Source organism: Oreochromis niloticus, linkage group LG15 (genome assembly GCF_001858045.2).
Source record: "Oreochromis niloticus isolate F11D_XX linkage group LG15, O_niloticus_UMD_NMBU, whole genome shotgun sequence".
In the NCBI taxonomy this organism is placed as follows: domain Eukaryota; kingdom Metazoa; phylum Chordata; class Actinopteri; order Cichliformes; family Cichlidae; genus Oreochromis; species Oreochromis niloticus.
This window is the reverse complement of record NC_031980.2, coordinates 4,539,954-4,556,788: the sequence shown is the minus strand read 5'-3', so window position 1 is coordinate 4,556,788 and position 16,835 is coordinate 4,539,954. Positions and strand designations below refer to the sequence as shown.

General features: G+C 40.1%; 1 protein-coding gene across 1 annotated transcript; it reads left to right on the top strand.

Annotated features, from left to right (window-relative positions):
* The first annotated feature begins 14,009 nt into the window (after positions 1 to 14,009).
* ora6 (olfactory receptor class A related 6) lies at positions 14,010 to 14,975 on the top strand. The gene has a single exon (XM_005449916.1). The coding sequence runs from the start codon at positions 14,010 to 14,012 to the stop codon at positions 14,973 to 14,975; it is 966 nt and encodes a 321-aa protein (XP_005449973.1).
* The last annotated feature ends 1,860 nt before the right edge of the window (positions 14,976 to 16,835 follow it).

The following is a 16,835-nucleotide window of genomic DNA, read 5'->3' as shown; positions in this document are numbered from 1 at the left end:
CTGCAGTGGGTAACACCCATCTACCTTCTCCATAAGTTAGAAAACTTCAGAAAGCAAGGGGTGCCCTTCTCTGCTGGTTTGCCCCATCTCTGTCCCTGCTGTCATGGGGGAAAAGGCAGGAACAGAGGAAGAAACAACCAAGGCACCAAACACACACCTGAATCCTAACAACGCAAATCTGGGTGATTGAGGATGTTTTTCCCTGTTTTTCCACCTTTTTCAGCTACTTTTCTCCCTGGTTATCAAATTGGGGTTTTTAGTAAGCATCCATAGAGCAAACACATCTCTTCTGCAGTCCTTTGTGAAACTCAGCAGATGAAATGGTAGCACAAGGGTTAAAATAATATAAAAGTACAACACCTGATCAGTCTGCATCTGGTGCACCGATATAGCCTCTTTACACTCACCCTGATGTGCATGTCTTTAAAACTGCAGGGGGAAAAATCAGGCATGCTCCAAACGGGAGGTTCGAAGCTCAAACGGTGCTAACTGTTCCATCCACATGTTTCTTCACTTCTAGGAAAATTTAAGCAAACTCCACCATGATCCAACTATAAGCACACATACTGTCATTTGCAGACAAATTATTGGGATACTCTAAAAGTATCTCACTAGACTCCTGTATTCAAAACTTTACTGATTTATATTTTAACTGACTGATATGTAATATGTGTTAAGAGTGCTAAACTGTTAGATCAAACCAAGGTCATCACATGATCACACGTTAGCTGGAGTGTTTTTAAAAAGTGCAGCAGCAGGTGTTCACATAAAGCTAATCTCTAGTAGTGTAAATCCTTATTTCATTATTATCTATGAAACCACTGCCCCCCCCCAAAAAAAATAAATAAATAAATAATAATATTAGTTGCTATACTTAAAGTAAGCTTCAAGCAGACTTCATCACCACGCATTCTGCTGATGAGCTCATACTTTATGTGTAAATTTAAATAATTAAACTACACAATTAAAATGTTTTTAAATTATTTTTCCCTTCATCACAGCCTCAAAAATTGTATCTGCTGCTCCCTAGCCCCTTTCAGATATTTCAATTTTCACCGACACACTTTTATTAAAAAAACAGACTCTTAATTTTTCTATTCATTTAACGAGTGTTTGACTGCTTAAAAACATAGTTCATCTATTGTTATTTTATCTGCTCTGTAAAGAGTGTCTGCTGGTGTGTTTTTCCCCTTCCACTGAGGCTCCAGAAAGGTTAAAAAACTGTGTTGATTTTTTTTTTTTTTTTTTGGTTATGCAATCTGAAAGAATCAGAACCTAACATAAGAGCACCTGCTTTGCTACTTATTACAAACAACATATTTATTTAATGGCAAGAAATGGTAATGAAAGGCTGAAAGAAGCTGAATCACACACACACACACACACAGCAAGAGTTGAATACAAAGTTATTACATCAATTGAAACCCTCTACAGGAAGCCTGTCACAGGCCAGGCTTTCCATTGCTGTAGAAAAGTCGAGTCAAGTGGCAGTCACATTGTGCAACATCAGATAATCAATACCGTAACTTTTTAAGAGAGGCTTATCCAATCAGATGCATTGTTCTTTAAAAAACTAATCAGGTATCATTTGTCAGGAAGACAATTTGCATTTTCTAACAGCCACTTGTGGAGAGCAAAGATTTGATTTGGAAATACCGCTCGGACACAGATGTAAAACTTAAGAAGGTTGGTATTGATTGGTTCACCAGAGGGAAAAAACAGCACAATCATCCACTGGAGACTGTACTCAAACACTTTCTGTTTAAAAGTAAGTAAAGTAACTTTGAGTTATTTTTAAAGCACTTTTAGAGACAAGAAACAGTCACAAAGTGCTTTACAGGGGTAAATCGATAAAAGAAAGTAAACACAAAGAAGCAGAAAAGGTTAGTTATTGGTCTCCTTTTGGAAAATGGAAGCTGTGGTCACCTTAGGTTTACTAAAAATCAACTAAATTCTAACTGGGTGGTTTTTTCAGCAAACAATAAAGCAGGAAAATGCCAAGAGAAACCTGCAGCTCCTTTACTGCATAATCATATCCACAGGAATTGGAAGCAGTGGATGGATTCAATACCCAAGGCCGACATTCTGCAAGAACAGCGTGCAGGTATGTGTTCTAGTTGGGTGCCATTTAATTTCACCAGTTTTATAGCAATGAATCAAATGCATCCTCCAGAGCAGTAAATGAGAACACACCATGAAGAATTTAACCACTAACTGGAGCAATTGATAATATTAGCTGGATATGTCTTTAAGGGACTGTGGGAGAGCAGAGCAGAGCTAAAAAGAAAAGTCAATACTGGACATCCAACAGGTGGCCAGATACATCTTACAATATGAATTAACCAAGTTGAAAAACTTAAATCAGGCACCCAGTTGAATCAGGCATCTGATAGAGGCAGACAGTTGCGCACACTGATTCTTGTACCCATTATTACTTCAAAAAGAAAAGCTCACTCCAAATATGTGACCCCAAATTGAGTATGCAGTTAAGAAAATTAATGGATGGATGGACACAATATACTCAAAGAAGCCATTTAGGACTATTTATTAACAACGATGAACAAATGGACCAAATAATGATCGGATGCCGCTTTTACCACGGTGACAGCACTTCTCCAGATCAAATGTTAAAACTGTCTTAGATTTTAAGGATCAAATCAAGCAGAGTTCAAAGATGAAGAAGCTGCAAAGGCAGAATTTGTGAAGAGTGTCACTTCAAAGTTACAGTTTTGGTTTGCTCTCTCTCTCGTTCCTTTGAACATATAATATCTACCAGTCAGAGTGGCTTATGAAGACATAGCAAGCTGCACTACCGGCAGCTATTACAAATGTACCTGAAACTGTAAGCAGACACATCCTTTTGTCAAAACACTTGGCAAAAAAAGTAAAAAAAATGTATTTTAAAATCATCAAACTTAATGTTTTATTATACACACTGGTTCAACGTCAGTTACCCTTACAGCAGAGTGCAGAAAGCAGATTTAGTCGGTCCTCGGTGGTTCAGTAAACAGAGTCAAAAGAGCTCGTTTGAGTCAGTTTCACTGCGGTTCTTTTCATTGTATTGGTGAGCCTCAAGCACAGAGATGGAGACCAATTATTGAGCCAACCCAGCAAACTACTTCATCTTTTTACTCTGACTGTAAGAACAGTGGGTGGTGATTTTTGTTCTGTTGGTTTTTTGTTTGGTTTTTTTCTCATGAAGAAAAGCAAAGCTGGTCAGACGCACGAGGAAACAAACCCCAGTCCTTATGGTCCAACGTGGATCTAAGTGTTAGCTACTCCAAAGGCCTACACACAATTCAGTTCAATTTGTTTTATGTAGCGCTAAATCACAACAGCAGTCCCCTCAAGGTGTTTTATTTTGTAAGAACACACAATGATACAGAGAAAAGCCCAACAATCAGACAACCTTCTATGAGCAAGCACTTGGTGACAGTGGGAAGGAAAAACTCCCTTTTAACAGGAAGAAACTTCCGGGAAAACCCGGCACAGTGAGGGGCAGCCATCTGCCGTGGCCGATTTGGGGGTGAGGGATGGGAGACAGGACAAAAGACGCAGATATTAGTAATACCTAATGATTAAATGCAGCCTGGTGTATAAACACCAAACATAAACAAAAAAAAACAAACCCCGGTGCATCATGGGAAGCCCCCAGCAGCCTAGGACTACTCCCTATAACCGAGGGAGGGTTCAGGGTCACCTGATCCCGTCCGAACTATAAACTTTATAAAAAGAAACATTTTAAACCTAATGATAAACACACACATACACAATTCAACTTGTTGGGTCATTAAAATTTCATACAGATAGCAGGCATAAAAGTGTCAGAATGACTGGACACAGAGAGTGGCGGGGCACTGAAAATTAATTCAACGATTAGGGCAGGGCTTCTGTCGTAAAAACGCCAACATGGGTTAATTATTAAATTAAGCACTAACCGTAAAAGGGTGACGCCACGCATATTAACACTTGCAATAATGGGCATTAATGGGGTAGAAAAGAGTCCAGCAGATGCGATTAATCTAACACAGCATATAGGTAAAAGGGTTCCTTCAGGACAACGACAGCAAATGAGCATAAACAAGCCTCTCCCAATGAAACCGAGCAACCGTGACAGTAATCTGGCTTGTCATTGGAAGGCGCTCCTGTATATAACTACTCAGATGGCAGCCAGTGTAAACACATATGGGCACACAAAGTATTTGACTGTCACACTCAAATGAAATTCAATTTACAGCCATTAAAACAGGTCAGGACCAAAAAACCAAAACAAAAGAAAAAAGATACACACAGGGATTTTTCACAGACTGTGTTTGAGCCCTATGTTTTTGCAGTATTACAGTTTACACTTTCCTAGTCGAGTCCAATCACACTTCAGTGCAAGTAAGAACTGGATATTGTAAACATATGACATAAAAACCTGAGGTCCTCTATATAAAAAGTAAAAGGCACATAAGTAGTACATGCAAAGTAAAAGTACTTGGTCCCTGTGGCTATTATCACAGTTCCAGTTTTTCCAGTTATAGCCGGTCAAGGTGGAGCTACTGTTTTGCAGTTCTATACACAGGCAGGTATTTTTATTATTATTAGTATTATTTATTTATTTTTACAGAATATCTTCCTTTGAAAGGGTTATAAGTGAAAAGAGTGAGGAGTCATCAGATGATTCATGGGAGAAGGTGTGTGTTCTGTGACGCAAATTTGATTTTGTTTCCCCCCCATAATCTTTGTTTACGTCTAAAATGTTTGATCGTTTTTCTTCTCTGGCCTCAAACAGTCATTTAAATAAAACCAACCGAGAGGCTTTTTTTTACCCACAGTCATCAGTCGTCAGACACTTTTCACAGGATGCGAGCTTTTGTGGTAAAACTGTTAAGATTACAAAATTGTTTTTCTTTTTATATAAACCTTTTTTAATTGTTTAAAACTGTATTTAGTTACTTTCTACCACAGTGTAGTGTAGCTAACTGGAACTATGAAAAGATTTGTCATGCTTTTTGATGTTGAACCAGTGCCACGTCTATGTACACACACACCACATTATGTGGGTATCATAAATGCCCGAGGGTCACCATAACAGGCACATGATCATCAGTAACCGTACTCACAATGGTCACTTGTTTTATTGCAGGTATGTCCAAGTGCAATACCCCCATCACACTATTTTAAGCCATGGAGGATACATGCTTTGGCTCAAAATATAGACATAAATAAGCAGAAATGAATGTAGTGTAGTGATTAACACGCTTGCCTAACATCCAAAGGATACCAGGCTACGTCCACACGTACCCGGGTATTTTTGAAAACGCAGATTTTTCTATGCGTTTGCACCTTTCGTCCACACGTAAACGGCGTTTTCGGTCACTGAAAACGGAGATTTCTAAAAACGCCTGCCAGGGTGGATATTTTCGAAAACTCCGTTTTTGCATTTACATGTGGACGAGGAAAACGGAGAAAACGCAGCGTCAAAGGTGTGCGCCTTTTTTGACGTCACACTGTGCGCCACGTTATTGTTTCGGTGAAATTAATTTCTACAATACTGTTACTGTTAATTGTACTCTCTGCAGTGTTTACATGCTTACATATACACACACAGTTACTGTCCCTCCACACATACGACTTGGTTCTGCTTCTACGCCCCATCTTTGTTTACTATTTCCCACCGAGGCTTCTAGACTTCTGATTGGCCAACATTTCTACACGGTTAGGAATATATCGCCACCTGTTGCTTTGGCATGTTCCTAGCAGCGTTTTCCTTCATTTCTGCGTTTACGTGTGGACGGGATTATTTTTTAAAACGAAAACGGAAAATCTCCGTTTTCAAAAATACCCGTGTAGGGGAGACCGGGGATAGTTGTAACATTTTTGACATTTCTGTCTGTAAATTGGAGCTCTTTTAAGGTAGTGGATTGAAAATTTAATGCAAAGTATTTACATGTCTCTGCTATTAAATAGTGCAGCTATTTTCTCTGCAGCACAATTACCCGTTGCATGGTATGGTCTCAAACACAAAGAGTGAAATGTTACAATTAACCCCATAGTCTGGGTTAGTTGTAACATATCCTGGGGTGAAATGTAACACAATGAAATAAGGGTACTGACAAAACATTAACATGTAATCTTTTTTATTCAACACATGAATGCACATAGAGCCATTTATGTAGCTTTGTGTGTGTGTGTGACAGAATGCAGAAATCTAGCTTTTGAACATATTCCAACCCCCCAAAAAGACAAATGATGGAATTTTCTGCAACTGAATATTTCATTAATTTTGGTTGGTCTTCCTTGTGTTTGGCCTCATTGGCTCAGTGGGCATTATAGCCTACAACTCTTGCACCAACTTTTGAACATAACAATGAAGCTGAAAAAATGTAGTTGTGCACCAGCATCGCAATTCCATTACTTTTTATCATGGCTTACCTTGGTGTGGTTTGCAAAGTGCTTCAGAAAGATGAGGAAATCTGTTTCTTGCACCCATCCTGATTTATTTCCACTACCAATACTTCCTACTGGTCCATCTCTGACACAGTGGTCTGCATAATGTATGTGTGGGAACACAAACAGTGGAGGAATTGTGTTGCCAATGGCATTAACCACATATACAAAGGTGACCAGTGAACCTCTCTCTGCTGATGTCGTTGCCCCAACTTGTTTAATATAAGTTAAAGTAATAGTGTGGTAAGTTGTAACATCTGCATTATTGTTACAACTAACCCAGACTGTTGCTGTTACAATTGACCCAGACTCCTATAGCCATGAACTAGCTAAGATTACAGCCAATGGCTAAAACATTAGCACTAAAGACCTACACAGAATATATCCCCATAGACATACAAATAACATAATTTAAGTTTGATGAGTTTAACTGCAAAGCAGATAATGCTATTAGAAATTGAAATAAAGTAGAAAAACTTACTTTTGGCATACAAATTACTTTTTTTCGTGTTAAATTGTCTGTGTTTGACAAAATGTGCTGATTTTTCACATGTGATAGCAGAACTGAATTGGGCATGTACAGGATGAGTCACATCATTTTAAACTTAGCCCTGATTGGAGAAATTGGAAGTGTTACAACTGACCCACGTTGCAACTATCCCCGGTCTCCCCTACGTGTGGAGTAGCCCCAGATTTGAAACTAGGTGGACCCACAAATCCATGGGAGGGTTGTGTCAGACCTGCTGTTTCGACCTCTTGTGAACAAGGGAGCAGCTGAAAGAAGTTTTAAACCTCCTTATGTTTTGTGACTGCTCTGCTGCTACGATGCACACACAGAGCTGTCTATAGGAGGTTATTACTGAGGCACGGTTAATCCAATCCAGGTTTGACTTCAGCTCCTTCAGCTGGACCTGAAGTTGTTGCTTACAGGTGTTTGTAGGGTTCTGAGTTCATTAAATACCTGCAGCTCCACAGCAGCAGGGTCGGTACGTGCATCCACAGAGTGCGAGTTTCAACAGAGGAGACTTCACTGCAGTTATTAATGATTACAGACGCAGAGATGGGATCGCTCAGGAACTAACACTAAGTCACAGCCTGTTCTTTTCACCACCTCACACAGCTGAGCCTTCACACCGGGGTCACAGTTTCACAGTTCAATCAGCTGTTACACACCGGCTGTCCTTCGAGCCTGAGCTCCATCACAGCTGTCTGAACATTTCTTATTCTATGTGTAAAGTCTGGTCATTTCAGTAAAAACAGAAAGAAAAAAATATTATTCTTGTCAAGCTTAATTTAATTTCTTTAACATTTTTATGCCTAAAGCGTGAGCCTTTTTATCTGATAAAATGTATCAACAGGTAGCCTAGAAACAATGAAGCTTTTAGAGTATCACGAGTTGCAGTAATTGGATAAATTATCATTACACATGGACAGAATCTTTAGTCTTTCTGAAATCAATAAATAAATAAACAACGGCTTGAGACAACTCTGCTGAACAGTGCAGGAAAATAAAAATAATGCCCAAAATATTCGAAACGATTAGAACGACTGATTGAAGACACACAGCGCTGGAATAAAAATCAATAGAAACAAGCACAGATGATTTAATTATCAAAAAAATCATATATAGTGCTACTCCAAAACGATTCCAACAGTGAGTATTTTATTGATAATTTAAGCAATAGATTTGTATGCTGGCAGAAATCCATTGCTAATTCACAGCGGATTGCCTTTATGGCTCATATATTAGTCCTGCATGGCTATTTAATGACAGGTCTAGGTGCGAGTCATTAAAAAGACTCCCATATTAAATTTCATGACATTTATGATTGCTAAGTGAAGCGTGGGGCACTGTCTGCTGGATCAAAGGGAAAGCGTGGTAAAGTGATACGGCAGGCTGAAGAATGAATGCTGAGGAAACTCCAATAGATTAATGATCAACTACAATAAACCAGTGTGGCCTGGCAGCACAGCACACTGCAGGACAGGCTCACAGACGAACCTGAAAAAAATTAGACCCGGCAGAAAACAGGATGCATTTATGATGGTGTGAACAGGGGAAAGAAACACAGAGGCTAAAGGTCACTTGTGGTGTACACCAAACCTAAACGAGCAAGCAGTGAAGAAACTTCTCCATGGACTGATTCAATAAAACCTGCACTTCCTCTGACAAGCCAACGTGGTATTATTTAGATTAGTAAGTGACCAACAGAGATAAAAAGTGATTACTTCAGCTAAACTTAGCTACACTCATACTTCATAACGAGCTTGTAAAATATACTCATTTACTTGGTTTTGTGACTTCTTTTGCTTCTTTGTCTCAGCAGCTCCAGCAAAAGGCAATCCACCTTTAAATTTTTCAGATGATTTCATTTACAAGGCTTTATTTTTTAATTCTTTTAAAGCCGAATAAGTTTAATTACATTCATCTCAGTGGAGCCCTTGGTTGGTGGATGCAAAAGCTTAATTTTTAAAGTAGCTCCACCACACACAGCCACAGTATTAACTTGCAAACAGTAAACACCTCTGTATGTTTTTAATAGAAGTGGAAGCTTGAAAGCAATAAAGTTGTCTTTTTACATGTAGTTCTGGTGCTCACACTCCTCCTGCTCAGGTGACTGAATAAGGGCGGGTTAGGCACCACTCAAATATGCTTAGTGAGCTGTATAATCAATACTGAGGAGGATTTGGAGTTCTAGTTCATCATCATTACACGCAGCAGTTTCTAGATTGTTTGGTTAAATACTAGAATTTGCTTAAACCCAGTCATTCCGCGTTCTTTCTTATTCTTCTTATCCCAAATGTTCCCCAACACTGCTGGAGATCAATCACCGACAGCATGAGCCTCCGGAGGGGGTTTTTGTCTGTGACATAATTTATTATGAGCCCATTGCCCTAACTGGCAAACTGTGATGTGGGTTAATTGCCGGAGCAATTACGACCCCTCGTCATTAAAAAAAAAAAAAAAAAAAAATTATTATTATTATTATTATTATTATTATTATTATTATTTCCACCTGAGCAGAGCGACTCTTGATTTTGATTGCAGCTGATGAACTGTTTACTTCGAGAAGCTCGTTAAAAACAGGTCCAGCGTGAATCACGCGCACGCGAGAGCACGTCGCAATAAGAGAGCGAGATGAAAAAAAGCCTCGAGACTTAAAGTTTGCAAGCAGTCGTGCGCGCGCAGCCACACCGAGTGACGGCCAGGTGTCTCCATCTGCGCATCCTTCCACATAATCACAATATTAGCGAGCTCGCGGGCTGCCGTGTCCCTCTCTCTGACCTTGTTTCAGCGTGTTCACAACAGCACTATTACCAGTCGGTGTAACACTTTTGATGGGTGCTCCCCTTCCACCTCCAGCTAAGGGGAGAAAAGGGGGAGAAAAGGGGGAGTTTGGGGGTGGTTGGGGGGGGCTACGCTAACACACATTATACACGGCCAGTACCGACCGAGTACCACTCCCTGTGAATATCTCCTCCATCATCATGGCCATTATCTACCTCTGCAACGTCCTCCAGACATGACTTTAAAAAACGAGGGACTCACAAAAACAGCAAAGCTGCCCATGTAACCTCTACTCTGCCTGAATAAAAACACACACACACACAGAGAAAGAGAAACGATAGTGTGGAGCAGCCGTCACTTACCCTAGGTCCTCTGTAGCAGGGACTACCTCGTCTAAAAACAAAATTTAAAAAAATTCGCTGGTGTGAGGACCACTTCTTCTTCCTCTTTTTCTTTTTTCTCCCCAAATCGCTAGGTAAGACAAGTCAGCCTCATCCGAGTGGCGAACCGATGCAGATCAAGTGGAGGAAATGAGCACGGATATCGCCGATGTTTCTCCACTCGAGGGAACTCCTTAAAAAAATACGGCGAGAAGAGAGAGAATAAGAGGGGGGAACGAGGCAAACAACTCTCTTCTCGCAAGAAGAGACTGCACTCCTTTCCGAGAGACTAGCTGGCTTTGCTCTGGCTGTTTTTCTTATCCCATTCACTCTCCCGACGGCAGCACGGCAGCAAACCTCGACTGTTGACGTTTCGACAGCCCGCACACACGTCGTCTGTGTCCGTCCCTTCGCCGTTAACAACCCACACAGCCCGAACAACAACTAGCAGCACAAAACACAACACAACACCACACCACACGACTGACTGACTGACTGCAGCGCTGACAGACTGGGTGGGCTGCACCCCCCCTTCTCCGTCCTCTCCCCTCCCTCCGCGCAAATTGAAGAAATCCTCAGCAACAAAAATAAAAAGTCTCCCCGCGTTCGTTTAAATCGTAAGTCACAAATATGGTTTACATAACGACCACAAGAACATCCTCATCCTACTTTCCGTGCCGAAGCATGTGATAGCAACATGCCTTTTAAAGGGGTATCCACGCGGCCGTCTCGCCGGATCCGCCCCTTAACTTTCTTAGAAGGATGCGCTGTGGGGTTAATTGGACGCGATGATGGGTGTCACATTGTGCATGAAAGCACCTGCACACAAGCCACTGTGCTACAGAGTGGGGTTCAGGGCAGAAAACAGAAGGAAAAACGAAAAAAACAAAAGAAAAAAACTTCCTGTTGCTTGCATTGGCTCCATGTGAACGGTTGCAAACATTCGGTCTAAGTGAAACTCCTGATGAACCTCAGCATGTTTACTGTGAGCCACGGCGTTCAAACCGCGGACAGGTGAAGTGTTGATGCACTGTTCTTCTTGTTATGTGGTCTTGCATTGACATGCTCCTCCCACATACACATTAACACATTATTGCAGGGCAGACCCAAGCACACAGCCCTCATGGCAATGGGGACTCCCCACTTGCAGCCAGCAGTCTTCCCCCCTCAGCAGGACAGTGTGCCCCACACACACACACACACACACACACACCAGACAACAAGAACTGTTCAGGAATAGTTTATAGAACAGGGCGCAAGGCAGTGACCTTGTCTCTGAACTCCCAGGATCCCAGTCCAATTGTGAACATGCACTTAAACAAGCCTGATCCAGGCCCACCCGCACCCGCTGCCAATTCCCTGGTGGCACGGGCACCACAGGACAACTCCAGAGGGTGCCCATGCACCTATGGATTAGAGCTGCTCTGGTGGCACAGCAGGCGGGAGAGGAGACGGTTAAACGAGTGAAGGCAGGTGGAGTACTTGCTGTACATTTGACAAGAAGGGCACTGATTCCTTAACAATTAAAAAAAAGGCAAATAACTTCAAATTATTGTTGCATATTGGCTGAACTACATGATAATAAGTAGTAGTAACCATTCATTAAAAAAATATGTTTTGCAACAATTACCCAAGCTCCCATTCTACTCTTAGAAACTCCAAGACCCTCAAGAAAGCCTGCAATCTGAGAGCAAAGTGCTCTGTTGGGATAAAATGATACTGTGGAGGTCTTTGAGTTATGATGGGGCCTGATCATTCAAGACTTTTTATGTAAATTAAATTTTGGATTTAACAGGAATCCAATGAAAAGAAGCTAATTTAATTCCATTAACGGAAAAGGGGCATATGCAGCATAAAAAATAAATAACAAAAGAGGCTGTTAGATTATTCCCCTGTAATTTTGCCTTTGGCCTGCCGAGGCACTGTGTAAAAATCTTTCTTTATTAAAAACTATATATATCACCTATGTAAGCAAGCGAAAACGCAAAATGGAAGACTCCATGCTTTACCTCTTCGTTTTAATGTTTGTGTCTTCTGTAAAGCTATTCCAAAACCTTAATTAAGAGTTCACCACAAGTGTCAAACACATCTTTTATTTTCACTAACTGGTAATTAGATGCGATTCCTCCAGTGAGCAATTGCATTTTGTACAGCACCTTAAAAAATGATTGGCAAGTAATGCATTTTGACTGCCACAGCCACTGCATACTAAGATCTGAATAACATTTTATGGTGCAAATCAAACAGAGTCCAATATAGTATGTTTTGTTTGTTTGATTAATTTCTAATTTGTTTTAAATGTACTTACCTAAGCAAATGTACTGTTAGTAGAAATGATGAAAAATGGTATAATGTCAAACATGTTAACTGCTCTCACTGCTTTCTGTTGTCATTATATGTCAGTCTGTGTGTGTGTGTGTGTGTGTGTGTGTGTGTGTGTGTGTGTGTGTGTGTGTGTGTGTGTCGGCACTGGTATTATGCAAAAATAATTGTTCTCCCTATGGGTACAGCTGTACAAGGACAAGCTTTGTTCACGCGCTTAAGAGATTTTTGTTATATTAATGTCAAGTTTTCAAAAAATGTTGTTTTATTAACATTGGGATCAATGCAAAAAATGCTCAAGGCTTTACCTGCTTTCTGCTGTCATTGTATGTCAGTATATGTGTACTGGCTCTGGTATTGCATTGCACTTACATTTTAAACAAAATACACACTTCAGTAAGGTGCATTTTAATTTACATTCAACAAGTTCAAAGGCAGTCAAATTTCTGGTTTATTAGGATGAAATGATTCATGTAATTCCGTTTGATCAGGTCTCTAGTTGATAATTGCTCGATTGTGATAAAAGACTGCAGCTTCCTAAGCTGTCCAAGCTCATTACGGTACACTTAAGTTTACCAATTTACTTCCAGCGTAGGCCTTATCCTTAATTACACACACATACACACACTGTGGGATTCACAATTAAGCTGAATCAGGATGCAGGGCATGGTTAAATAGAACGACTAACTAGAGAGAGAGTGAGAGCACTAAAGACAAAAAGAGACAGGCTGGAACATGAACCGAGCCTGTGAAAACAGCAGGGTCCAGAAGCCCCTGCCCCATTATAGCTTAAAGTCAAGTGCCTGACTTATGAGAAAGAGATTAGTTGGTAAAACATGTAGGGTTTTTATCCAAAATTCATCATATTGTTATGTCTGACTGACCACATTTGCAAGAATGTGCAGTTCTTCTCACAAACCGTGTTCATGCACCGATTCTTTAACTCTGAAACAGGAAGTGTGCAGAAGTACGTGTGTTTAGAGACTCAAATGTGAGATGACTGTTACACCCAGACATAATCAGTAAGGTGCATATTATTAGCTATGCTGTGTCGAATAGTCAAACCATTATACTTCAACCTGTGGTCTGATATTATATTTATTGGTTTTCTTTAAGTGAAGAGCCCATTGAGATTATTCCTATGAAATGGTTATATCCTTCAGCATTTTCTAAATAATCCTCTTATTAAGATGTAATTAAGTTGGTGTGCGCCAGTTAAACCACAGAATAAAACAACAAATCCAAAGTGGGAAAATGTGTTGTCAAAACCTGTAAATGAACTCTTGTATCCGCAGTGGATGATGTCAGCCAGTGAAAACAAATAAAACGTCACATGCACACAGTATGCGGTCTCAAGATGAAGCTTTGAAAGGCTCAGAGGTAAAACTTTAATGACTCCCAGCCTTCATTGTTATCCACGACCCCACCTTATTTTTTTCCCCTTACTGTGTAATGAGCGCAGCCAATCACCTTTCTAGATTCATACCATCTCTGAGAATGTAATGACACCTGCATCTAGTCAGTGATGCAGCAAACCGGAGACTCTTTTACAACCATTCAGGAAAGTCTGATTTTTACTCACAATGGCTGAGCTTTCTGTCAACCTCCTGGGCTTGAGACTGGTGTTTTCTTCCGTAGGTCTTATGGGTAACACAATTCTCATCGCTTCCATCATCAAGATTAATTTCTTCCACATTAAATCTTTTGAGATATTTCTCTTTGGACTCGCTGCAGCCAACTTGTGGGAGATTGTCATCACAAATATCTATGACATAATCATCCTTCAGACTTCCTCCACCGCCACGGGCACTTGGTCGTGTTATTTACTGGAGTTCATGACTGTCATTGGTGAAATTAACAGCATCTTCTTCACTGTCCTCATCTGTATCTTTCGCTACCAGAAGCTGAGAGATGTAAACACGAGGGTCAACTTCCCACTCTTCCTGGATAATATCAGATCAGCCTGGATGGTGAGCGGCATTTCTGTGATGCTCTCCGTGCTGCTCAGTGTTCCGATGTTTGTCATCGACCAGGAGAGCAAAGCGGAAAACGTCACAAGAAACAGCAGCGTGTGCCCTCCAGACTTCTTTCACTGCACTCAAAATCATTGTCCAGTGTTCAACAGCATATACAAATACCTGTTCATCGTCTTGTGTCACCTGCTGCCTCTGATTATCGTCACAGTCACCAGCTGCCTCATCCTCGCAGTGCTGCTGAGCCAAAGGAAGACAGTGACACCAGCGGTTAACGAGACTGGGTCAAGTCAGTTCAGCAGGAAGAGTAAAGATACAAAGATCCAGTGGAGCACGATAGCTGTACTGGGAGCCATGGGATTGTTCCAGGTGGACTGGACTATCTACCTGATTTTTCAGTTGGCTTTTAACCCATATGAATTCCTTTTCTGGTCTGAAGTTCAGTTCTTTATCACAATATCTTATACATCCATCTCTCCATACATGTACATGATAGGGCATAACATGATCCCTCTCCACAGCTGTAAAAAAGGATCATTTAAAGGTACAGTAAGTGATTTTGTTGAAGTTATTTAATAGAAGAAAGAAAATGTTGTACTCTTGAATATAGTACATTGATCGTGTGTAATTACTTCCTGTAAAAAAAATAAAGCCTTCTCATAAACTTAGAATTATGATGGACATCACTGCTCCACCGCAGAGACTGGCAAAATATATAGTATGCCATAGATACTTTTAGTTTAAAGATTAAACTATATATGAACATTTAACATTTGTGTACATATATTTTCCATCATCTCTTTGTCATTATGTCTTTCTCCTCCTTCACCACTGCTCTCTCTCTCCTCCTCCTTCCTCCTCACCTCAAGCCTTGTCTCCTAAACTGAAGTCAGGCCTCTAACAAAATAAAAATCCTTATTTATTCCCAATATTGTCACTCATTACTTATTGTAGGCAGACCAGACATGTGACCCTCCCATATTCGCACGAGCCAGATAAACAACAACAACAGCTGTTTAAAAGCTAACACTCTGCCAGCTAATGTTAGGCTCGAGTGTGCTAAAAATCACACTTTCCCTCTGATAAACAGTTTGAATCTAACAATATATGCATGTTTGAGTATTTGTCCTACTTTGACCACCATAGTTAGGATTATGCACTTGAATTGGGAGGGGTAAGAAAACAGTACCCAATTGACCACAATCGGCAGTCTACTGACATCTAGTGGTGGGATTTTACACAATGTACCTTTAAAGCTTTTCTTTACACCACACTTGTTTCTGACTTGTTGAAATTGAGGTATTCTTTTTCTGTAAGAATGTTATAAGCAGAAACAAACTGCATTTACATCTCATTTTGATAAATGTGACAATGTGACAATATTAGGCTAACAAACTTAGCAAGTTCACAGGAAGAAGAGGGTGATAATTTAGAAACTTGTATCACTAAATCCATAGAGCATTGTCTTACAGTCTGCATTTACATCTAATATAAAAATGAAAGCATTCCTTTGTTATGTTTTGTCATTTCAGTGTGATGTAGATTAAAAGAGTACTTATCATTCTCAGTGATGCATACTTTGAATTGTCTTCACAGCAAATGTTTTTTATGGTAAAAGTACAAAAGGACCATCATTCCTTGGAAAAATGCTAGCTGATAAACTGTCTTATTTTTCAGTGCAATTGAGCACATGGCAGCTGTGTTTGTATATGGCCATTAGTCTTGTGCTCAAAGCAGCGTGGCCTGTATTTACAGTACAATAGGTTGAGTGAAGGAGCAATTCTGTGCCTCATACCATCTCGCACAAAGACAGCTGCAGTCAGCCCAACCTGTCATTGCATGTTTATAAACCATAAATACTACACTATGAGCATAGCTTGATTTGTGATATCAGTTTTAAAAAAATAAAAATCAGTCTCCCAGTGAAAGCGAAAGTTGTTATACATAGTACATAGGTCACATATTACTCATAGTGACCAATTTAACCTAGTTGTGAAATAACACTAATACTATACTCTAATTTTATTATTATATAATAGGACTATACAACATATGTGACCTTTTACATTTTCCAACCCCCCCCCCACTTAAACCCGTTGACTTAATTTGGACCTTTAACGTAACCCTGACAAATATGGATCACAGGGTCTGCAATCTTGATTTAGACGTAAATATTTTGCCGTTTCAAAGTAATTTTAATGTGGGTTTGATAGTCGTGACAGAACTCACAAAAGCCGTAAGAATCTGTGCTCTGGTAATTGTCTGTGCTGCCACTGCTGATTACACATCAGTGACATACATAGAAATTTGGAGGCTAACGCTGCATGCTGATTTACTTTCTTTTTTTTAAAGACCCATTTGATACTTGTTTTTCAGGTGTCACGAGATTAGAGCAGCGTGGGCATTTTTTATGCACAATGTGGAAAATAATTAACC